The sequence below is a fragment of the Symphalangus syndactylus genome, chromosome 2 (genome assembly GCF_028878055.3).
Source record: "Symphalangus syndactylus isolate Jambi chromosome 2, NHGRI_mSymSyn1-v2.1_pri, whole genome shotgun sequence".
Classification (NCBI taxonomy): domain Eukaryota; kingdom Metazoa; phylum Chordata; class Mammalia; order Primates; family Hylobatidae; genus Symphalangus; species Symphalangus syndactylus.
Window position 1 is genome coordinate 120,210,952 of NC_072424.2, and position 25,151 is coordinate 120,236,102.

At 37.2% G+C, this 25,151-nt stretch overlaps 1 protein-coding gene across 7 annotated transcripts in view; it reads left to right on the forward strand.

Annotated features, from left to right (window-relative positions):
• ADGRG6 (adhesion G protein-coupled receptor G6) overlaps nt 1-24,882 on the forward strand; it is a 142,897-nt gene extending 118,015 nt beyond the window's left edge. For 5 of the 7 annotated variants that reach the window (XM_063622842.1, XM_055265808.2, XM_063622841.1 and 2 more), the window contains 4 exons: nt 1,015-1,298; nt 16,049-16,150; nt 16,824-16,976; nt 21,954-24,882. In XM_063622842.1, coding sequence (XP_063478912.1) covers nt 1,015-1,298; nt 16,049-16,150; nt 16,824-16,976; nt 21,954-22,132 — 718 coding nt within the window. In that variant the 3' untranslated portion in view covers nt 22,133-24,882. Of the gene's footprint in view, nt 1-1,014; nt 1,299-16,048; nt 16,151-16,823; nt 16,977-19,530; nt 19,577-21,953 lie in introns of all 7 variants that reach the window. The other 2 variants (XM_055265824.2, XM_055265832.2) reach the window with 1 other exon arrangement.
• Nucleotides 24,883-25,151: the final 269 nt, after the last annotated feature.

Below are 25,151 nucleotides of genomic sequence, written 5' to 3' on the forward strand. Positions count from 1 at the left end.
ATTTAATTGCTTTAAATCATTTATTCAATTTTCGAGATGTCTTAAGAATTTCCATAGCATTGATTAGGCACGAGGACATCTACAAATTATATTATTTGACAACTTTGCATATAGTACAGTTCAAAAATTTTTTTCATCTACTGTCCAATCTGTATATTCTAAGTATCAAGTATCTTCTCCATCTCACTGGGATATTTTGTAATCATTGTAAGCTATGTAATTGTGCATGACAAGCATCTGTATATTAATCAATTATAATAAGGTCTTGCCTCATCTACAGCAATGATATTAGTAGTAATTATTTTACCACAGTAACAAACTCACAACTAGTTGTGACTTAAGTGAGTAGGAGTTTACTCTTTGCACATGACAAGAAACATGGTAGTGGCAATCACTGGCATTGATTTCGTGGCTAAAAATGTCAGGGCCAATAATTCTGCAGCAGGCTTGACCTCTCTCTCTGTCATTGGACAGAAGATGCTGGCTGCAGCTCCACAGGTCACTTGCACGTTTGAAGCAGGAAGAAGGAATAAGGGCCTTGCCAGTTGAGTCTACCAGTAATAGCTCTCCCAAAAATCCTTCGGCAGACTTCTACTTCCATATCACTTTGTAAAACGATGTCATACAGCCACTCCTTAAATACAAAGGAGACCAAAATTAGTTTTTAAATTTCCCATTCTCAGTGTACAGGCACCCAAAAGAAAAGGAGGTTAGACATGGCTTGGAGCGAGTCAACCAAGAGTGTTTTCATATCAACTCAGAATTCAGGAAGCAACCTTGTCTTCTTTGTAATATTGGCTTACCTAGATATTAAGACAATGGCCATCCAAAAACAAATGAACAAAAGACCTATGATGAGATTGAAGAAGAAACTGAGGTCCAAGGAAGTAAAGTGGCTTTCTAAAGACATTTGAGAGGAAAATCTGCAGTAGCCCAAACTAAGCTGAGAAAAGTCTTAGGTAAACAGGACATGGTAATACATCTTTTTTTCTTTCTCATTTCTTCTTTTTTAAGCTGTTGGATTCAAGATCCAGTCATATTTCATGTGACCTGTGCTGGGTATTTTGGAGTCATGTTCTTTCTGAACATTGCCATGTTCATTGTGGTAATGGTGCAGATCTGTGGGAGGAATGGCAAGAGAAGCAACCGGACCCTGAGGGAAGAAGTGTTAAGGAACCTGCGCAGTGTGGTTAGCTTGACCTTTCTGTTGGGCATGACATGGGGTTTTGCATTCTTTGCCTGGGGACCCTTAAATATCCCCTTCATGTACCTCTTCTCCATCTTCAATTCATTACAAGGTAAGATAAATTGTACATGAATAGTCTCTGCTTTCTAATTTTGGCTTTTTGCAAGCAGCTTCACTTTTGGACAGATGCCGTGTTAAGTTTCTGTGTCACTATTTCAAGTGCTGAATATAGTTCCATGTGCAGTGTGGTCACTTGTTAAAAGGGTCTTGAATAGATAAATGAGATAGAATGTTAGTTTTGCCTTTTTATCAGTGATATATCCCAAGCACCTAGAACACTGTACCTGGCAGATAGTAGGTACTCCATAAATGCTTATTATTTCATGAGTGAATATGGAACAAGGGAAGTATCTAGCTTAGAACCGAATGGGGAGTTTAAAGGGATGCACAGACAAGTTACCTTCTTCACAGTTTTGCTGAGTGTTGGTGCTCTTCATAGGTCCTGTCCCCTGTAGTTTTACCATTGATGCCAGAAGAATTTTTAGAGTCTGTGTAAGAACAGTAGCAGTTCGCCTTGATGTTTTGGCTCCTTTGATTTCAGAATAAATACCAACACTCTAGTTCAGAAACTTTTATCTTTTTATGAGATATATTGAACTTTTCACAGTTAGTTCAACAATTGAACGAACATTTGTCAGTGGTCTGCTTTGCATAAAAATACCAGGCTTCCTTCAAAGAGCTTGCAGTCATACATCTTAATCCATAATACATACCATAGTATACTCTATAATAAATTTAACTTTTAAGCTTAAGTGAATATAAATTGTCTTTTTAGATCATTAAATGGCATTCTTTAAGATTTTGAATATACCCTGTACTGTTGATGAAACACCTTAATGTGCAGAAGCACCTTGAGGCCAACACTCCAAAAGAAATTAGAATGCTTGGAATGTTTCTGAGTAGAACAGTGCAAATGGCTTAACTGAAGCTATTGGTCTTGCAGTTGTAGATGTCTGGGGAAGAAATTGCTGAATATATCTGAGCTGGGGTGGAAAGCAGATTTGTATTACTTACCAAATGAGGTGCCAAGGTGGGTACTCCCTGCAGGTGTGTTTTAAGAAAGCCTGTACTTATCTGCAGGGGAGAGTTGGTTACTGCTTATCTTCCATGCTCTTCCACTAGCTTGTGAAGTGCAAAAAAAATATTATCACATGGTACGTGCTTAATGATTGGTAAACTAATGGATTGTTAGATGGAGAAAGAGGCTTTGGGGATGGCCTAATCCAATCTGAGATGCCTCTGGCATAAATATGTATTAACTAGTTCAGCAAATTTTATTCAGGTTCATTGTCTTGTAACAAACGAAATATGTAGGCTCTTTATCTTTAGTTCGTAGAATAATAAGCCTCAAGTGCAACTCCAAAAAATTGGAAAATGAGTATGTAGCATATAAATACATCTTTATTGGGATCTAGCTTTATAAAGTGAGTATTCCTCTATTTAATCTCTTCTATAATATAAAACATAAAAGTGCCTAAATAAATATTGACAAAAGTATCCACTAACATTAGAAATTCCATGGTTTTATATTTCAGGATTGTACATAAAAGGCACATTGATCTGCCAGCCCAGCCTTGGTTTTGCTTTTAGAATTTCCTGGCAGTTTCAGTAACCTTCAACAGCTACAGTTGTCTGTTCAGCTCTGTTTCCATTAATGAGAATTGGGATGTTTTATTTTTCCCAGCATGGGTCCCCTGTCAGGAGGGAAAAATGTTGTAAACCATCATCAACTCAGTGTTCTTCATAAATCACTGACTTTTAAAACTAATTTTAAATCATATAAATTCAGAACAGATTTCAGCACATTTAATTATATTAAAACACCTCCCAAAAAGAAAATTTAAATTAAAAGGCAGTGATACAGCGCACATGAGTCTACCAACAATTGCTTGCTGCCCAGGCTTGTGCCAAAACTTAGGATGCTATGGAAATATACTTAATGGTTTTTATTGTTGAGTCATTTTCAGAACCTTCCAAGAGAGGCTTTGTTGTTAGCAGTATATGCTTTGTTAAAAGAAGCAGGTAGAATTTAGACAGCTTAAAGAAATGATTCAGTGAATGCAAAATGAACTCAGGTAGTAAGGAGGCAAACTACATTATATCTAATTTTTTCTCTTTTTGATATTTGTCATTCCAGCAAAAATCATGATGTGGTCCCTCTGCCTCATGGAATTTATATTCTAGTAGGGGAGACAGGTTAATTAAATATATTGCTCTATAAAAATTACCTTGTGACGTTGAGAATGTGTTACAAAAAAACATGATATCTAAGCTGAAATCAGGAGGCTCGATAGGAATTAACTAGGTGAAAGATGGGAGTAAGAGTAGGAAGAATAGTATTTGAGATAGTGGGCATTTCATGTGCAAAAAATTTGCTATAGTTGATTATTACAGTGCGTATTCAAGGTATTAAAAGAAAACTCATATATCCTGAGAACAACAAAAGTGCAGGATAGTGACAAAGCAGAGAGGCACAACAGAGAGGCAAGGACTAGACCAGAAGGCTCTGTATTTCAATCTTTATAAACACAATAGGAAGTCTTTGAAAGGTAGAGTGACATGTGGAGTGACATGATTGGATGTGCACTTTGTAAAGATAAAGCTGGACATAATGTGGTGAATGGATTAGAGCTGCCCAGTAGTGTCTGTAGGGAGAGCAGGTAGGAGGAGACTCTCACAGCGTTTGGGGAAAAGCTGGTCCAGTATTTTAGACTGTGGTGGGGATGGGAGAGCTAGAGAGATGCGCACAGAACCAAGGGAAATTTAAGAAGCATGCTGCTACAAAATACTCATCATTGATTTGCTCATTAAACTCTTACTTTTCTAGAATGATTAGAGTAAGGAGTCTTCTTGTTAATACAATATTATAGTTAATGGATGCCTATCATTATAATATTTAACAATGGCTAAAGCTTTAGAATGCGAGCAACATCCTGAAAGCTAAAACTATGCTAAACGTATTTTAGTCCATCTTAGATTCAGCTTGCAGGGGAACACCTTAAAATCATCAGGGTCAGCATGTAATGTTATGGAGGCGGGATGTGTGGGAGCATGTGTTCGAGCTGGGTCTGCTGTGGTGTCAGGGCATGTATCAGTTCGTTTTCACACTGCTGATAAACATATACCTGAGACTGGGCAATTTTCAAAACAAAGAGCTTTAATTGGACTTACAGTTCCACGTGGCTGGGGAAGCCTCACAATCATGGCAGGAAGCAAGGAGGAGCAAATCACATCCTATGTAGATGGCGGTAGGCAAAGAGAGAGTTTGTGCAGAAAAACTCCAATTTTTAAACGCATTAGATCTTGTGAGATTCATTTACTATCACGAGAACAGCCCAGGAAAGACTTGCCCCCATAATTCAATCACCTCCCACTGGGTTCCTCCCATGATGCCTGGGAATTGTGGGAGTTACAATTCAAGATGAGATTTGGGTGGGAACACAGCCAAACCATATTATTCCACCCCTGGCCCCTCCCAGATCTCATGTCCTCACATTTCAAAACCAGTCATGCCTTCCCAACAGTCCCCCAAAGTCTTAACTCATTTCAGCATTAACTCAAAGTCCACAGTCCTACATCTCGTCTGAGACAAGGCAAGTCCTTTCCACCTATGAGCCTGAAAAATCAAAAGCAAGTTAATTACTTCCTAGATACAATGGGGGGTACAGGCATTGAGTAAATACTGCCATTCCAATGGCAGAAATTGGCCAAAATAAAAGGGCTACAGGCCCAATGCAAGTCCAAAATCCAGCAGGGCAGTCAAATCTTAAGGTTCCAAAATCATCTCCTTCGACTCCATATCTCACATCTGGGTCACACTGATGCAAGAGGTGGGTTTCCATGGTCTTGGGCAGCTCCATCCTTGTGGCTTTGCAGGGTATAGCCTCCCTCACAGCTGCTTTCACAGGCTGACATTGAGTGTCTGTGACTTTTCCAGGCACACAGTGCAAGCTGTTGGTGGATCTACCATTCTGGGATCTGGAAGATGGTGGCCCTCTTCTCACAGCTCCACTAGGTGGCACCCTAGTAGGGACTCTGTGTGGGGCCCAGACCCTACATTTCCCTCTGTACTGCCCTAGCAGAGGTTCTGCATGAGGGCCTCACCTCTGCAGCAAACTTTTGCCTGGGTATCCAAGTGTTTCATCCTCTGAAATCTAGGCAGAGGTTCCCAAACCTCAATTCTTGACTTCTGTGCACCCACAGGCTCAACACCACATGGAAGCTGCCAAGGCTTGGGGCTTCCACCCTCTGAAGCAACAGCCTGAGCTGTACCTTGGACTCTTTTAGTGGCGGCTGGATCAGCTGGGACACAGGTCACCAAGTCCCTAGACTGTACACAGCATGAGGAGCCTGAGCCTGGCCCACAAAACCACTTTTTCCTCCTAGGCCTCCAGGCCTGTGATGGGAAGGGCTGCTGCAAAGATCTCTGACATGATCTGGAGACATTTTCACCATTGTCTTGATGTTTAACATTTGACTACTCATTACTTATGCAAATTTCTGCAGCTGGCTTGAATTTCACCTCAGAAAATTGCATTATATTTTCTATAGCATTGTCAGGCTGCAAATTTTCCAAACTTTTATGCTCTGTTTCCCTTTTGAAACTGAATGGTTTTAACAGCACTCAGGTCACCTGTTGAATGTTTTGCTGCTTAGAAATTTCTTCTGCCAGATACCCTAAATCATCTCTCTCAAGTTCAAAGTTCCAGAAATCTCTAGGGTGGGAGCAAAATGCCACCAGACTCTTTGCTAAAAGACAACAAGAGTCACCTTTGCCCCAGTTCTCAACAAGTTCCTCATCTCTATCTGAGACCACCTCAGCCTCGACCTTATTGCCCATATCACTATCAACATTTTGTCAAAGCCATTAAGTAAGTCTCTAGGAAGTTTCAAACTTTCCCACATTTCCTGTCTTCTTCTGAGCCCTCCAAACTGTAACCTCTGCCTGTTACCTGGTTCCAAAGTTGCTTCCACATTTTTGGGTATCTTTTCAGCAGCACCATACTTCTGGTACCAATTTACTGTATTAGTCTGTTTTCACACTGTTGATAAACACATACCCAAAAGTGAGCCATTTATAAAAGAAAGAGGTTTAATTGCACTTACAGTTCCATGTGACTGGGAAGCCTCACAATCAGGGCGGAGGGCAAGAAGGAACAAGTGACATCTTATGTGGATGGCAGCAGGCAATGAGAGAGCTTGTAAAGAAAAACTCCCATTTTTAAAATCATCAGGTCTTGTGAGACTCATTCACTATCACGAGAACAGCCCAGGAAAAACCTGCGCCTATAATTCAATCACCTCCTACTGGGTTCCTCCCACGATGTGTGAGAATTGTGGGAGTTACAGTTCAAGATGAGATTTGGGTGGGGACACAGCCAAACCATATCAGGCCATATACGTCCAAGGAATGACTTTTGATAGATTTCTTGTCACATTTGTTTATTTCTTCAAAACTTTGGCTCAAGCATGTTAAAAACTCCATTTAATCTTTCAGGATTTTTGGAAATATATGAAGGGGTATGTGTTTATAAACACATATACATGTGTAATTATATGGGTACTCACATAAATTTGAAGAGTCTATATATAAAATTTTATATATGCTTTATTTTTATTTTTTATTTGTATGTTTTATATTTTTATTTATAGCATGTATTTTTATTTTTATATACACTTACAATTGTATAATTTAATTGCCAAAAATTATGTTAAATGGGTATCAGAAAATTGTTACTATCTGTTTGATTATAAAAATTTTACCTACTTAAATAAGCAAATGACATCATGAATTGAATCAAGGCTGAAACCAAATTTATTATTTTCTAATTATCCACAGGATAATGCTTTGATCTTTTAATTTTACCAACAGTATTAGTTTTCACACTGCTAGAAAGAACTTCCTTGAGACTGGGTAATTTATAAAGGAAAGAGGTTTAATTGACTCACAGTTCCACATGGCTGGGGAGGCCTCAGGAAACTTACAATCATGGCAGAAGGGGGAGCAGGCACATCTTACATGGCGGCAGGCAAGAGAGAGCATGTGAAGGAGGAGCTGCCAAACACTTATAAAACCATTAAATCTCATGAGAACTCACTCACTATCACAAGAACAATGTGGGGGAACCATCCCCATGATCCAGTCACCTCCCATCAGGTCCCTTCATTGACATTTGGGGATTATGGGGATTACAATTCAAGAGGAGATTTGGGTAGGGACACAGAGCCAAACCATATCACCTACTTAATTTAATTGTTACAGAGTAAACATTTTGTTAATTTTTTCCTGCAAAAATTAAAAGATAAATGTACCTTCTCTTAACATAGTTGAATTACACATCTATCTGCTTTTGCTATTTTTGCTGTTTTCCAGGATAAAACAGGCATGTCACTGTATTGAAATTTTTAATTTTTTCTAAAGAATACAAACAGAAAATTTTGTGGTATACAAATTGCTATGCAGCAGAGAATATTCTACTTCCATTCAAAAAAGAGCTGTTACTAACTATACATTAAATGAATAGAGGATAGTTTAATCTCTTACCCTTATTCAGCACAAGTAATTTAGAGAAATGCATATTATTATTATAGTATTGGTAAACTAAGAAAATTAAGTCAAAGTATGAGGTGAAATATGCTAAATGTCAATGAAGTGTGTCTTGCCACTGGAGGCTGAGGTTAGGAGCCTCATGAAAGTTGAGCTGTTACATAATCACATGTATAATACACATATTGAATTGGTGCCAAGGTAAAGAGATGACCCACCAATTCAGTCCCTCACAAGTGAAACATCAGGTTGGCTGAGACATTACACGCTGCAAGGAAATAAATTACTCACTCTTTGGCAGGGCATTTTGTGCCACAGAGAAATAATTTTCTAAAGGATACCTCGGTGGTATGAAAGGAGGATTTAAGAAGTTTCCAGAGAGAGCCATAAACCCTTGAAGATCCCCAGCCCCATAGCCAGCTGACTGTGTCTGTGTGACAGCTGAAAACAGGAGCTGTTTAAAGATTTGGACACAGGCTACTAAGGATGCTCAGAGGTCATCTAGACTAATTTGGTCAATAATCAGTGGTACCTAGAGTGTGTGGCCACTTCTTCTCAAATATCTGCTATAATTAGTTCTTGACCAATTTTTCCCACCAAAACTCCAGAACTGATCAGGTGTAGTGGCTCACGCCTATAATACCAGTGCTTTGGGAGGCCAAGGCAGGAGAGTTTCTTGAGACCAGGAGTTCAAGACCATCCTGGGCAACATGGTGATACCCCATCTTTACAAAAATAAAAATAGAAAAATTAGGTATGGTGGTGTGCCTGTATTCCTAGCTACTCAGGAGGCTGAAGAAAAACGATTGCTTGAGCCCAGAAGTTCAAGGTTACAGTGATTTATAATCATGTTACTATACTCCAGCCTGGGTGAGAGAGTGAGACCTTGTCTCAGGGGAAAAAAAAGAAAATCGAAAACAAAAAACCTGCCAGAGTATGTTATGCTCATGACCTGATTAAAACACCAGTCATTACTACCCACTCTAATGCCATCTCACATCCCTGAAGTTATCTATATCTGCAGTTGTCCCTTTAATTGTATTTCTGGATATTTATTATCCAAGGGAAGAAAAAGTCAACTTAGAATATTTATCCAGTTTATTGATGATAATTCTGCTGAAAGTGTCAGTGGCCTTTAGTTGTTGAAGAACTCTAAGAGATGAGGACCCAAGGTTGTCTGTTTCCCCCCTCTCTACCTAGATGCTTCAAAGGGACTTTTTAGAGCACCAAGTAAATGGCAATATGCATTGCCTCGAATTTTACTGTATAGTAGTATCCAAGGAAACTCTTTCTAGAAATTCTTTAACTTTTGATAACCAGAAAGATATGAGAACATCCCTTTGGCTACTGATTTTACATTTGCCCCCAGAAAGCCATGGATCATTACCTGAAACAAGCAAAAGGAATGAGTTCTATGTGGGAGCCAAATTTCTAGCCTAAATATCTAAGTGTATCTTTTTCCCCCTGAATAGTTAAATAGCTCTAACAAGACCAATGTTAAACACAACTCCATACAGTCTACAGTAAATATAATGCCAATACTTAGAAACAGGTGTATTATTATTTTTCAAACATGCTGCTTGATTGTGTTCTCTGGTAGATGAAAGGATTAGATATCGAAAGTTAAATTCACTACTTGAGATTTTTCAGAATGTTTCTCACTCCAAGTTTTGAAAACCTTCTTGGCTGCTTATTCACCATCTTCCTTCACTATATTTGCTGAACCAGCCTTGGCCCATAAGAGTCTTTCTCTAGGAGTATTAGACAAGTTGGCATTTGATACATTTTCTATCCTAACAAACCCCATAGGCCCACTTTCAGCACTTGTGTGTTACTTGCAACACCCTTTCTCCATTACAATTAAAATGTGATTTATTTTAAATGAGGAAATTACAAATTTTACTGAGAATTAAAACATTTTCAAATCATAATTACAGTTTTTTTTTAAAGCTAAGCATATACCTCTGGTTAGTGAAAGATGGAAGTGAAATGAAGGCAGGACTAAGGATGGGATGAAAGTTTAGGGAGCTGATTAGGAATCTGCTCATTTAACAAGCGTGAAGGTTTTTTTCCTTATTGTGCTAGCATGGAATGGATTCTCAAAGAATCAAGGCAGTTATCAAGCTGAAGAAACTTAATTCTAAGGAATTTTGGCTTGGATTCTCCAGAGTGGTAGTTTTCCAGGCTAAAATGCACCAAAAAAGGTCTATCATGAGCTCCCTTTTGTGATATATGAAGGTTTCTTGAAACTGGCACTAGCTTTTCAGGATGATGTAAAAGCTTTAACTCTGCATTCAATCTTTTGGGCCATTTTATTTCTACCTTTTATGGGCAATGTTAAATAAAGCTTCAAGTACTATGAAGAGTAAAACCTGATTATCCTGGTCCCGGTCACATCTTAATGCTCTTTCCAGAAAGCTGAAAGAGCATATTCTTCCTAGGTGGTATGAAGATTAGCAAAGGGAAAAAAATGATAGAAAGAGGCCAGATGCGGTGGCTCATGCATGTAATCTCAGCACTTTGGGAGGCTGAGGTGAGCAGATCACAAGCTCAGGAGTTTGAGACCAGCCTGGCAAACATGGTGAAGCCCCACCTCTACTAAAAATACAAAAATTAGCCAGGGGTGGTGGCATGTGCCTGTAATCCCAGCTACTCAGGAGATTGAGGTAGGAGAATTGCTTGAACCCAGGAGGCAGAGGTTGCAGTGAGCCGAGATCGCACCATTGCACTCCAGCCTGAGCAACAGAGCCAGATTCCATCTCGAAACAAAAGAAAGAAGCAGAGACTGGAATGAGAAATCAAACAGATTTTCTTGGTTGTCAACATAGAACTCTATTAAAGTTTGTGATTTTAGTCCTGCTTCTGACACTGAGATCTGTAAGTAGATGGAGGAAAAACAAAAACAAAATAAAAAAACCCTCAACCTCAGAATTTAAGAGGGAATAGCCATGTTTTCTCACATTAGCCTCCAGGTGCCCTTGCCTCTCTGGCTTCATTTTCTACTACTCCTTCCTGAAGTGTTCAGAATTTCTTTCCATATTGCTTGTGTGCACTGTTACAGATCCAGATGCCTGCCACACTGCCCACTACTGAACTCTGAAAGGGATATTTTGTCCTGGAGGAATTTTGGTATAATGTTTATTGCCAGACTAACTTAAATTCATGGGAAAAGGGCTAGTTACAACAAATAGTAAAATAACCTATTATGAGAATCCTATTCTTATTTAAAATAGAAATGTATCTCAAGATTATAGGTTTCACCATATATATTATAAATACAATACCTTAAAATTTAAAATATATTCATTCCTAAGAATTCTAATTTGTTACACTTATTATGTAATTTTGTTCCATAGCATCACAATTCATAGTGGAAGGTAGAACATTTAAATGACTTCTCCTCTCCAGTGTTTCCAAAAATTATTGAGTGCCTGTATATTTACAGACCACAATGGTTACTTAAAAATAGACAATGTCATTTAATGTTATATAATTATGATATAGGGCAGCACTATACAATCTAAAAAATTGTTTTATTAAGTCAGTCTTATCTTTAACTTTATCCTCTCTGACTGATTAGCATTTGATTCTCAATTCACCTTTTACTACCCCAACAAGGCTAAGAAACTGAATCTGTGACCTGGTTCTTTTCTGATGTCCTCAAAACATCAGACACAACCTCTGACTGTTTTTTCCAGGATATATAGCATACAGAAAAACTAATAAGTGTTACAAAAGAATAATAGAGTATTAAGGGAAGCAACATTCAGGAATTTTTCCTTCTACCCAGAACTAAAAATCATTTGCTAAATGTGAGGCCCTCTAATGAATAATACCTGGATTAATGCCTAGGAACAAAAGACCTTCATTGAAGTTTATATTCCCCTCCAGCTCAAAATGTGACTCTGTTAAACAATTGTTTAAGAATACACAGTATTTCTAGCTGTGTGACAAAAATACCTCCAAGAACAAATTCTGGAAATTCTGACCCCGTTAAAGGAAAATAGAGTAAGCTGAGACAATGTGGACTTCCTTCTCTAGAGCTGCAGCCTCCGTCATCTGTAGCCTCTATTTACCTTACCTCAGGCTTCCTTCAGTCCACTCTGCTCTGTAACTGCCACCCTCTCTTCAAAACTTAAAAGAATCTAGTAACCAATTCAAATTATTTATACACTTTTGCTTATTCAAAGTGCTGGTAGTACAAAGTGTGTTTGCTTATTGAAAGGATTGACTCTATTGGCAACCTGATTAGGGAATGTGGTAGGTATAGAAAGGCTTTGAAAAGCAATGAGATTTAGTCATGTAGAGTGTGAGGATGAAATCCTGACCGAATGATATCTATTCCCTACTTCTTGGGAAGGAGGATCAGCCTGCAAAGCCTGCTCTGAGGGATTCTGAGTATAGAAGAAAATCTTTCCTTACTCTGAGATTTGTAATGCCCTAGCACAGGCCAGGACAGTGTGCAGCCAGTGCCTTCTCCAACTCTTCCTCCCCAACCTGGAGAACAGGGACCTTCACAAGGTGCTTGTTTGCTTTCTAAATAATTGAAATTGATTGATATTTATTAGCGCTTTTCTTTTGTTAAATTAGAACTTCCCAGCCAGTCACGATGGCTCATGCCTGTAATCCCAGTGCTTTGGGAGGCTGAGGCAGGAGAATCGTTTGAGGCCAGGAGTTCTAGATCAGCTTGGGCAACATAGTGAGACCCCCATCTCTACAAAACATTAGTTAGATGTGGTGGCACATGCCTGTTGTCCTAGCTACATAAGAAGCTGAGGCAGGAGGATTGCTTGAGCCCAGGAGTTCAAGGCCGCAGTGAGCTACAGTTGCACCACTGTACTCCATCTAGCCTGGGCAACAGAGCAAGAATCTGTCTCTTAAAAAAAAAAAAAACTTCTCTACCCTATCTGATATAACATTTCAAAGAAATAGATCATTAGGATTTATATCCTTTACAAATTACTTCATTACCAATAAAGTATTAGTAATAAATTATATAATAAAATCATATTTTATTTATATAAATATATATAACCATATATTAATATCAAATGGCATAACAGTAATAATAAATACAATGCACTATTACTTAGGTCATTGCATGCCTTATTCATACCTCTCAGAGATCAACGTATTTGAATTTCCCAGAAATTTTTTTTCTTTTTTGAGATGGAGTTTTGCACTGTCACCCAGGCTGGAGTGGAATGGTGCAATCTTGGCTCACTGCAACCTCCACCTCCTGAGTTCAAGCAATTCTCCTGCCGCAGCCTACTGAGTAGCTGGGATTACAGGTGCCAACCACCACACCTGGCTAATTTTGTGTGTTTTTAGTAGAGACGGGGTTTCACTATGTTGGCCAGGCTGGTCAGCTCCTGACCTCGTGATCCACCTGCCTCAGCCTCCCAAAGTGTTGGGATTGCAGGTGTGAGCCACCGCATCAGGCCCCGAAGAATTTTTTTATGGGCTGGTCATCTACTTGAAATCAATGACCAAATATAGTCGGTACTTTCATAGTGGCATTTTTCTGCAAGTCAAAATATGTAATTATTCTTCAGTAATTTATATAGGATTTTATAGACAGCACCTATTAAGTATCAGGGCTTGTGCTCAGTTGCTAATCACCAAACAACAAGCTAAACCTAGAGGAGAATCAGCCTAGTCATTTTACTGTGATCAGGACCCATCATGTAGAAATTAAGCCCCTTTTCTATAATAACATTTGCTAATAATGTAATTTATTCTGAAAACTAAGGGCCACTTTGAATCTTCGTATTAAAAAATAAAACATGTAAGCATAACCTTAGACATATTTTGCAAATTTATGCACATCTAAGGAGAGTACTGTTAAGACTTTTTTGCACTTTTTCCATTGTACAAGCTGCAATGTAGTTTTCTTGATGAATACTCCATATTCAAAAGGAACATATAAGTTTTAATGATCCCTTAAAAGGACTGTCATAAGTTTTACATCTATGCCATTCCATACTAGACCCTTTGTTCCATGAATACAAGGATTGTCTACCTTGTTCACTGTTGAATCTCCAACTCCTAAAACACAGTGCCTCCTGCTTAGTTAGCAGTGCTTAATAAATTGTCACTGAATCAATTACCCTTCCTGGAAACTTCCCTCACTTCCCTACTGAAAAGGTTCAGTTCAAGCCCTAGATCCCCTAAAAAGCCCTCCCTTATGTAGATATACTGCTTAATATTTTACTGGGACACAACCTCAGCAACTTATTTGCATGCTTTTCAGAAACTTTTTCCTTAAATGTGTTTTCATTTCATTACTATTACCTCTTAATTTGACCGCTCACTCCTATTTTTAACCTCCGCATCTCCAAACACATTTAACACATTAGAGTATATATGTAAGCATTCAATTAACTCGTGTAGACTACACGATTGATTGATCTTGGTTACCATTCATTCCATCAATAAATATTCATCAAGTTCCTGCATAATTCTTGAAACAGCCAGCATAGCATTGAATACACAAATATCCCTGTTCTCTTGGAGCTTATTATCTGCTAGTAAGAGACAATCAAGCAAAGGAATAAATGAATAAATGAGGAATACAAGAATGTCAGATACTGAGGAGTGCTGTGAAAAAAAGGTATGTGAGAGGGAGTGACTAAAGGTTAAAATAAAAAAAAAATAATAATAACGGTTGCTGAGGGCCTCTCTGAGGAGTTAACAGTTGGTCTGAGACCAGAATGACAGGTAGGAATGTGTTATGGAAAGATATGGGAGAAGAGCGTTCAGCATGGTATTGGGCTGGAATGAGCTGGACACATTGAGAATTAAAGGGATGTGTGTGTGTTTGAGGGTCATGATTGCAAGGACTTCTGTTCAGAACATCTGGGATGTGAGATGCTGCCAAGGGGAGATACAGCCCAATGAAGATGTCCTATGAGCAATATGTGTTGGAATCCTGGTGGGGGGTAGGGGAGAGAAAGGGGCAGAACCAAATATAAAAATCAGTATGTGGTGCTTATATTTTAGAAGTGTTGGTACCCAAAGTGGCAGTGTAACCATAGAAGAGATGGAAACCCGGGACCAAGTCATGGACATGTAAACCTTTTTAGAGTAAAGCAGAAGAATCTACTAAAGAGACCAAGAAGGAATCCCCAGCAAATTAGGAAGAAAACTGGGAGAAAATGACCTCGAGAGCGAAGGGCTGTTTGATTGTGTTGAGTGCTGCCGAGAAGTCTAGTAAAGTGGTCATGGGAAACTTAGCAATATTGGAGTCGCCATCATTCTTACAAGAGTGGTCATAGTAGGGTCATGGATGTGGATAGCAATCTGTTTGGACTGGGCGGAAAAGATAAGGTGTCAGAAAAAGTGGAGGCAGCAAAAGTTAACCATTACAAGAAGCTTTATTGGGAAAAGGAATAAAGAGATTGAAGCTGGAAGAAAATCAGAGGTTAAGGGAGGAACTTTTTGTTTGTTGTTAAAAAAAGTGTTTTAACAGTATGCTTGTAAGTTAATGGCCATAATCAAGTATAGAGGAATCAAGAGAAAGATTGATGACACCTCAAGGAGAGGGTTAAAACGCAGAAGCAAATGCCCTGAAAAGTTAAAAGGGATTGGCTTCTAAGATACAAATGACACAGATTTTGATAAGCACAAGGAGTGACTATAAATATAAAGACTATTTCTCATTATGGAAATATTTCTGTGTTAAAATCTTGAAAAGCTAAAGTAGGCCAGGTGGAGCCACATGATTTTGCTGATTTGGTGCCATGTTTCACCTGCAAAAAGACTACTTTTCTATGGCCCAAGCTAATATACTATGAATATAACTATAATATACATATGTAAAATAGCTCAGAATACACAAATTGAAACAGATGATGAGCTTATGTGTGTTTTCCATTTTCTCTTTTGTTAAAATATGTATGGAAAGTTTTAGCATAATTTTAGGACAAATATATGGGAAATACTAAATACTTCTAGAATTGAATGTTGCTTATTTCAGCTTGGCTTTTAGGTTAAGTCATAATGAATGCTGAACAGAACAGGCAAAGACAGAATCAGATCCCTGTGGTTATTCTAGTTTTGTCAGAGCCTTTGTGTTCCCTTCTAAAGGATTAAAGTGTCTGCTACATACTGCAAGATTCATTTCCTTAAGATCTTTGTTTCTTAGTGACTTTGATGTAAAAAATTTAAAATTAAAATGAATCCATGTGTTTTATAAGATTTCTCTTTAAAGATGTGTCAGTTGGCTTAAATATTTATATTTTCTTTTGTCACAGGCTTATTTATATTCATCTTCCACTGTGCTATGAAGGAGAATGTTCAGAAACAGTGGCGGCGGCATCTCTGCTGTGGTAGATTTCGGTTAGCAGATAACTCAGGTAAAGAGTTGTTGATTAAATTTTACATCTACGAATAGATGGGAAAGTTTGTCATTCAGTCTTTCATTGTCAGAGCAACCCAGTCCCAGTGGTAGCAAGCTATTGAAGTGGAGCATGTGAAGATGCCTAGTTGGAATTGTAGAATATCAGGGCTGGGAGAGATCAGAGAACTTTGGGCTCAACCCTTCTATTCTGCAGAGGAGAAGCATGAATTCCATACAAGTTAAATGAGTTGCCCAAAGTTTGATGTCTAATGTAACAACCCATATACCCAGAGGTTCCACTATACCAGACTCACCTTTCCACATTTTCTAGATCCCCAATTACATTATTAGGCAAAGAGATTTTTCTCAGTATTAAAGAAAAAAAAAAAGAAAAAAACCTACTTTGTCTGTTTTCTTTTCTTTATCTTTCTTTGTTTTACTTTTTACCGTCAGTGGTTACTTCTCATCCTTGGGATACTGAAAGTGAGACTTTAAATAGTACATATACAAGGTCAAAGTAAGAAATTATCAATTTCCTCTTATTGTTTACATGTCAGTCTCTTCTCTGAGCCATTGCCAGCATATCAGAAAATCAGATGCTCCAGATAAATAATGCAGTGATGATTTTTTCAGAGCAGTTCATATTCCCTGTAAAGCAGATTGATAGGGTGATGTCATTTTTTTTTCAGATTGGAGTAAGACAGCTACCAATATCATCAAGAAAAGTTCTGATAATCTAGGAAAATCTTTGTCTTCAAGCTCCATTGGTTCCAGCTCAACCTATCTTACATCCAAATCTAAATCCAGCTCTACCACCTATTTCAAAAGGAATAGCCACACAGGTGAGTCTAAAGATGTCCTCAAGTTTAGTTCTCATCACATTTTCATTGCAAACATTGGCATATCATAAAGATTGATAAATCACAGTGCCTAAGAGGGTGCATCTTTTAGATTTATGAAAATAAAAATCCATTCGAAGACGTTATCCAACACCTTTATGAATATTTTGAATATTTTGTCCTTTTAAACATTTTGTAACGCAAACTCTAGCTATATAACCATAATAATTCACTCTGTATATTATTGTAACTTCATCATTTAATTCAAAAACTTGATTAGCTTTAACAATTATGATATTTTGTTTAAAAAGTTATATATTTTTAAAATTAAAAGTTGAATTACAGATTATTTCAGCATAGTATGATAATTACTGGACAAGTTGTCATGAGAACAGGAAGAAACAATATCTAGGATGTATATTTTATTTAAGACTTAATTCTTTAACCATTGCAAATGTTATTGATGACTGCCCTTTAAATCACTGATTACATATGAAAGAACATAATATTTAGAAAGTGATATAGGGCTATAAGAAACACTGTCTTTCATAATATCCTGTTTTTTCACGATATTTACAATTGCTGCACATTCTGACACTGAACATGTATGTGAAAAATCCTGACGACGCCATGAAAATAAAGAATATTTTAAGCCAGGTGCGATGACACATGCCTGGAGTCCCAGCTGCTCTGGAGGCTGAGATGGCGGGATTGCTCGTGCCCTGGAGTTCAGGCTGCAGTGAGATATGATTGAGCCACTGTACCACAGCCTGGGCAACATAGCAAGACCCCATCTCAAAAAAATAGTAATATTTTGCAGCACTTGATAGTGAATGATGTGAAAATATGTAACCTTTTCATATTTGCAAAGGGAAATAATAGAATTGCTAATTTTAAATTAAACCCCGGCAGACAGCTGCCAACATTTAAAACAAAGCACTTTCCTAATTAAAGATGATTCTAAAAGGATAATGGAAATAACTTTTTAATTTTTAATTTGTTTAGCTATTAAACATGAGCAGAGGTGAATGGCACAAAGAAGATTAATACTTGGCTTTTTGCAAATAGCGAGTAAGGTGTGTGATGTGTCTGTAATTATTCATATTGCAAATACTTCAATTACAGATAACCCTGGTGTACATTTGAATCCTTATACATGTCCCTGTTTGCACCGTCTTCTATGTCTTGCCACTGGAGTGGCCACTGCCTGGGATTCATGATAGTGCTATGGAAAAAGTTTTGAGTGTTTAGAGAGTTTTTTAATTCCAAAATTAATTAAAAATCCAAGAACTTGGAGCAGCTTAGAACAGCAGTTCTTAAAGCTTCTTGAAGTCTAGGACATTTTGGGGGGAATTGAATGAAGGCTCTTGATTCTCTTCCAGAAAAAAAGGTACAGACTTTGAATCATATTCACAATTTTGCATAAAATTAAAGAAGTCTGTGCACCTCTGCTTAAGAATACCTGTGTAAAGAAATTGATGACAGGTGTATAGCCTAAGATAGATTATTCTACTTATTTTGTGGTTCCTTGGCACAAAATATTTTTGCTTATAATGAATTATTTTTTTCACTTTATTTAACCAAACTTAAAATTTGATACTCATTTTGCCTCCCCTTCTAAAATACAAACACTTAATGCCTTATCAGTTATTAATGAATAGGAATTAAACCAATTGAATTGCTTTCCTCTTAAACAGCTGAAAATAGCTGGCCTGAAGAAATGCCACTCTTAAAAGAGGAAAGAAGATAACAAGGCAGTCAATTTGGAACATGAGGCATTTTGGAAATATTAAGGATAGAAAGGGCTATAGGATTCAGGGGAAAACAGATTAGAAGATAAAAGAGGAAATGCAGAGATAGAGGTCCAAAGGCAGACTTTACTGTTTTAAAATATTGTGTGTTCTTCATTTTGTTTTATTTCATCTATTATTTTATTATATTTTATTTATTTATTTATTTTGACACAGAGTCTCGCTCTTTTTACCAGGCTGGAGTGCAAGGGCACACTCATGGTAGAGGCTTACTGCAGCCTCTACCTCCTGGGTTCAAGCAATCCTACCTTAGCCTCCCGAGTAGCTGGGACTACAGGTGTGCACCGCCACACCAGTCTAATTTTTGTATTTTTGTAGAGATGAGGCTTCATCATCTTGCCCAGGCTAGTCTCAAACTCCTGGGCTCAAGGAATTTTCCTGCTTCAGCCTCCCAGAGTCCTGGGATTACAGACGTGAGCCACCACACTTAGCCTTTTGTTTTGTTTTTCAAAGAACGCATTAATGTTCTTGTTTCCCTTATTAAAAAACTCTTGGGGCTAAATGGGTTCTTGTCAACTAGGATGGGAATATAGTCAGTTATATGGCATTACTTCAATGGTATAATAAATCCTGGTTTACAGTCAACTGACTTCACATAGGCTTTGGCTACCCAGGCAGTTCTCAGTGGGACAGTTAGCATCCTGGGGATCACTCAGGGTATGCAAAACGTCATTGCATATCATCATGGATATCTAGTTGGTTCATTTCTTGGAATTGATCTAGATATTCATATGTTTATGGTATAGATAATGTCTCCTATGAGCATTCCTTCAACAAAAGTGGATCACTCAGGTAAACTTCCGTTACTTTTTTGAATGCATGAATTTTTTGCAAGGTAGTAAGAGAATATGTGCATGGATTAAGCTAAGATTCTTGCTGCATCAGCAAAATGGCTTGTTCTTTTCAGCTAGCACAATGACATTCCTGCATTGAGCTGGAATTTCTGAAATTTTGAATGATAGTGTGTGCTGTGCTGGCTCTTCTCTGCATGGGGTATCTGCAAGCTGCTCCTTCTAGGAAATGTACCATGGTCTGGAGTGAGTGGATCACATATTATGTAAAATAATGACAGAAAGCAGTACTTGAGAAAAGATTTGTTGTAGAAGGACATGAAATGCTTTATTTTTCCACTGCTCATATGGATTTCTGGATATGTCATGGTACATTCATAGAAGTCATATAAGTGAAATTGTGAATTCCAAGCCTGCTTTGTGAGAATTGTTATCTGCTTGAAATTTCAGCATAGGTCAAATAATAGTTCATATCCCTAGCCCCTGGTTTTCAGACTTGCAACTATAATCAAAGTCTTTATTACCCATAATGTAATATCTAAACAGAAGACTGTAAATAGCATATATAAAAATACAGCCCTCATTCAGAATTTTGCTTTGTTAAACTGCGAAGACCCACTAAATTGGATCATATTGTTGAAATGAAGCTGTTCAAAATCTCTAAAAGTACATGCCACTGGAAGTTACAGAGGAAGCAGAGTGACTATATCCTTGATATCTCTCCGAGGATATGTGGTTTTCTAAAAACACCAAGCACTAATTATTCATTATTGATATATAAGTCAATAGGAAAATCCCCACCAGAAAACCAATGGCTAGTGAATATATGAACTGAAAGGGAGCTCAGAATCAATCAGCTTGCTGAGAGCCTAACGGGGAGGGGCCTTTTGTCATGACTCCTTGAGCCTTTTCCTTGCCAACATTGGAAAATGCTTCAGTTGTTCCACCATGCTTCAGTTTGCTCGTTCTCTCCATGAACCATCTATTCTTCTCTCTGGCATCCTTTAGTGTGGGTTGAGTATCCCATTTCCCTTTTTAGCCCTCATTGTATTTAGTGTCGGCTTCAACACAAGATGATAGTTGAGCAATTTGAATAGTTTCCAAAGACAACAGACATCATGATGATGATGGCTTTTACCAATTATTGATGGATTTTAAATGTTTTGTCACATACTGAGTCCGGCATACTCAAAATGTAAAAAGCATTGGAGTGAAGATTCCAATTTTGGAGGCATGATTTCTAAAAGTTTTTCAGGATAGAGTTTTTGCCTCTTCCACAATGTATAGAGAAGTACATAGGAAACTGAATACTTTATAAAAGTTCGTATCTTCTTTATCAGTGTAAGATTTCTATAATTCGGTTAATTTGAGGGTAGAATTTTTCCCTAAAGTGTATTTGGAGGGGGAGGTACCTAAAAGATATTTGTAGGATACATGAAGGAAACCATACGTGTTTATAGATAATAGAGCATAAGTGGGTTTCAGAGCACTATCTGAGCCAATTTTAGAAAGCTTTTGTATATAGGGAAATAACATTTAAATATATGATACTGAAAATTTTAGAAAAAATTATTTAGCAGTCCTTTATTACTATCAGTTGCTATAATATTAGTGCTGTTAGCAATAATATCATTCTGAAACTACAAGGTAATTAATATAAATAAATCATTTTCTGTTAAAATATTTCTAGTAATAACTTTGATTGCTATAATTAAAAAAAAATTCATAAGAAATACCCTTTTGGCTATATTCCAGTCGTTTATCCAACTAAAAACCTTGGGAAAATACATTCAAAGTAGCCTTTCATATTTTCATTTGCTTTTATTCTCCAAAATCCTTTAGATTTAATTTTATAAAAGTTTTTATTATGAAAAGTGTCAAACATATATAAAAAGTAGAGGGGATACTATTATAAATCCCCTTGTAACCATCAATTTATAGCCAGTTATACACCCCTACCCATTTTTCCCTTCCTATATTATTTGAAAACATATCTTAGATGTAATTTCTTCCACAAATATTTCAGCACATTCTAATTCCTTATAATTTTGTACATCTTTCAAGCCATAGTGCATGTTTTTTTGAAGTGGTTTTCCAATTATTTTTTCATTGGCTCTGCTACATTCAAGAATATTTCTTATGGTAAGCCACAGTACAAATTACTAGAAGGCAAGTTGACACTCAGTGACTATCAGGAGTATACTTAGAAGAAGAAAAACATGGAAGTTTAGTGTTGCCTATTACCTAATCTAAGAAAGAATTGGAGCTTTATTTTCTTTTGTTCTTCTTTAATGTGCAAAACGGAGTATACGGTATGGTGGCCTGTAGGCATGCCACCAGCTCATCTTGAACCTAATTTCTTGTATCATTTCTTGCAGACAATGCTTCCATGGACAAGTCCTTGTCAAAACTGGCCCATGCTGATGGAGATCAAACATCAATCATCCCTGTCCATCAGGTCATTGATAAAGTCAAGGGTTATTGCAATGCTCATTCAGACAACTTCTATAAAAATATTATCATGTCAGACACCTTCAGCCACAGCACAAAGTTTTAATGTCTTTAAGATAAAGAAATCAATCTGCAGAAATGTGAAGATTTGCAAGCAGTGAAAACTGCAACTAGTGATGTAAATGTGCTATTACCTAGGTAACTGCATATATATAAGGAATGTATTTTGTTAAGAAGGCTTTTGTGAAATTTGGAATTTTTCTTTTTAATATATTTCTTCCGTGGAAGAGTTGTCATCATCACTAAAACTTCAGTACTAAGAGCAACATGACTCAGTAGCCACAGAAGCTATGATTTTTAAAATATATAATTGAATCAGAGTAATCATAATGCAGGGGAGACATTCAAATTAGAGACAAGGGAGAAGCAATGCTGAGGAAGACCCTAGACAGAGCTCATTTTACTCCACCTAATCGTTATATCTGGATATACCCATTTTCTGCGTCTTCTTTCTCAACAATAAAAAATGTAACTATTTTGAATGCCCACAAATCCCATTCCAGTGTTACTGCCTGTGAATGCAGTACCATGTTCTCATTTTCAATGACATTTCAACCACAGGCAGAAAAGACTGTTTACTCCTTAACCCAAAGATTAAAAAGGATTTTTTTTATTATTTTAAATATTACACCTTCAGAACCGTAACATGCTTAAGAAAATTTTCCCAAAATGTTGACCTAGTTAATGAGGCTATATAAATTTCTAATATTTTACTTATTCTATTCAAGGCATATGGCCAAAGCAGTAAGTATAATTTAATCCCATACATTTGAGTTAAGTTTAGTGTTGATGATGTTCCATCATTGTGGACTCCCAGGAGTTGTTTAAGAATGAATCTCTTACACCTCTACTTTTGCCCCTGTATTGTATATTAAGCCCATAGGCTTGTGGGAGGAAGGAGAATTTCCATTAGGCAAGCTGTATGCAGTGGAATTTTCCTTTTAGGAGACACACAATTGAGACTCTCTGGTTCTGTCCTTGCTTTGGAGACTTTAAGACATTTCCTAATGCACAAATGAAAGCCTCGTATTTCTCCATTGAGAGTTTTGTTCCAAGGAATATGAAGTGAGACATATGGGTGAGTCATAATAATCAAAATAATTTATGAACAGCTGGGTCTGCAATAGCTAGTCTAAAAACTACTTGTGTGTCAGTCCTCTGGTTATAGTATATAAGAGCCTGAGGAGGTCTGGCAAGATAGATGGTGTATTATTTATGGATCAGGCTGCTGCATACAAACCTTGCATACTGTTATACAGCTTACCTAACTCTCAGACTATTCTGAGAAATGCTTCCTTGCTAATGAATGTATAGGGGACCACACTGTAATTGTTCTTAGATGATGGAGTCCATGCAGTTTCTTAGAAATCGGTCTCAGTGCACGCTGTGCTTTTTCACATTTGCTCTGGGTTATGTGGGAAGTATCAGGTTCTGGGAGGCAACAGCATTCAGTGATAAGGAAAGGAGACATTCTGGCAAAGCCAATCTACTTAAAGGCAAAGTCCAGAACCTGGAACCTAGAGGCCTTTCTCTCTGCATGAAAAACAGGTAGTTTGCAGTCTGAGACATGGGAGAGCTTTTAGGCTACACAGCAACCCAAGGGACCTCTCACCTTTTGCTGAGCTTCAATCAGGAAGCTATTTGCCTGGCTCCAGCAGATGATGAGATAATGAGGTAGTGGGTTTTTTATTACTGTTCCATTTTGCAACATCCTGCAACACCATCCTGGAAGACAAGAGCATTACCCAGCTTGGCTTTCACAGGGGAGGGTTGTATTCAGTAAAAAATAATAGTAAATCTAAGGTCACTGAGATTCTAAGTAAAATAGTAAATCTAAGGTCACTGAGCCAAATCCTTTTCAATAGGCATATATTAACAGGCTGCTTATTTTGGCAGAGGTTACATATGGATGAAAATGAATCTTAGTCACTGAATATTCATATACATTTCCCCCAAAACCTTAGACATTCATAGTAGATTTTAATTAGCTTTCTAACTAGTCAGATTTCTGCCCAAAGTGCTTAGTCAATAGTAATTTAGATATAGCTTCAAAAATGGCTTTGCTTTTGATTTCTACTCATATTCATATGGCTCCAGAAAAATATTTTTTTCATATTAGACAATGTCAGATCCATTTTAGAAATTTTCAATAACAAGATGAGAAAAAAATTAAGAAATTGCTCAAGAGAAACATTTGTAAATGGATTTGAAAGATTGAGCCAAATTCTATCGTCAGTTCTAAATATGCAGTTCTCACCTCCATTTAGGCCCCCATCAGAACAGAGGGTCAGGAATTTAGCTGGGTAGCGTAAATTTAGTTCAGCCTACCTTTGAGAATAGCATCAATTCAGACTCTCTTTTCATTATGTTTTCTTTTCTTTTTCCCTCTTTTTAAACTACATTGTGTCAGAGTCGTAGTCTAGGATCCTGAGATATTTTCCATTCTTGTCACCATTCACTTGCATTGTAAAGATTTTCTTTGTCTATTGTTGGCATAGATTCTTTTGTACATATTTATTTATTTGTGTTTATACATGTCAGTTGGTTTCCTATCTTAGCTTGGTATTGCCTAGCTTTGTTGTTTTAATTAACTTTCTATTAGAGAGACTGTATATATTTTTTTCTAAATACTTTGTGAAATCATTTTTGGTAGCAATATCTTTGAATATGATGAATAAAAGTGACTGTGAGTGCAAATAGAATTAGCAGTAAGAAGCTACTCTAGCTAATTTGCCATTTTACTTAAATGGAAAATGTTTTTCAAATAAATACTTACGTTGTTCATGTTCCAAGTTATTCAATTCCTTTATGAGTGAATGTTTTTACTTCTGACTCCTAAATAGGAAAAGATTATTTGACAGCTGGAAAATAACCTGCCACCAATTAAGCTAGTGACATAGGGCTACTTTGCCAAAACACTCGGAATGAGTATGTTACACAGATCCAGTTCACTAAGGATTAATGCATTTTGAAGTTCTTAGAATTTGTTGGGATGACTGATGCAAAGCCAAGTTCTACAGCAGATTAAAAGTAATACAGGTTTCTTTTGGGGAATGTCTTCAGTA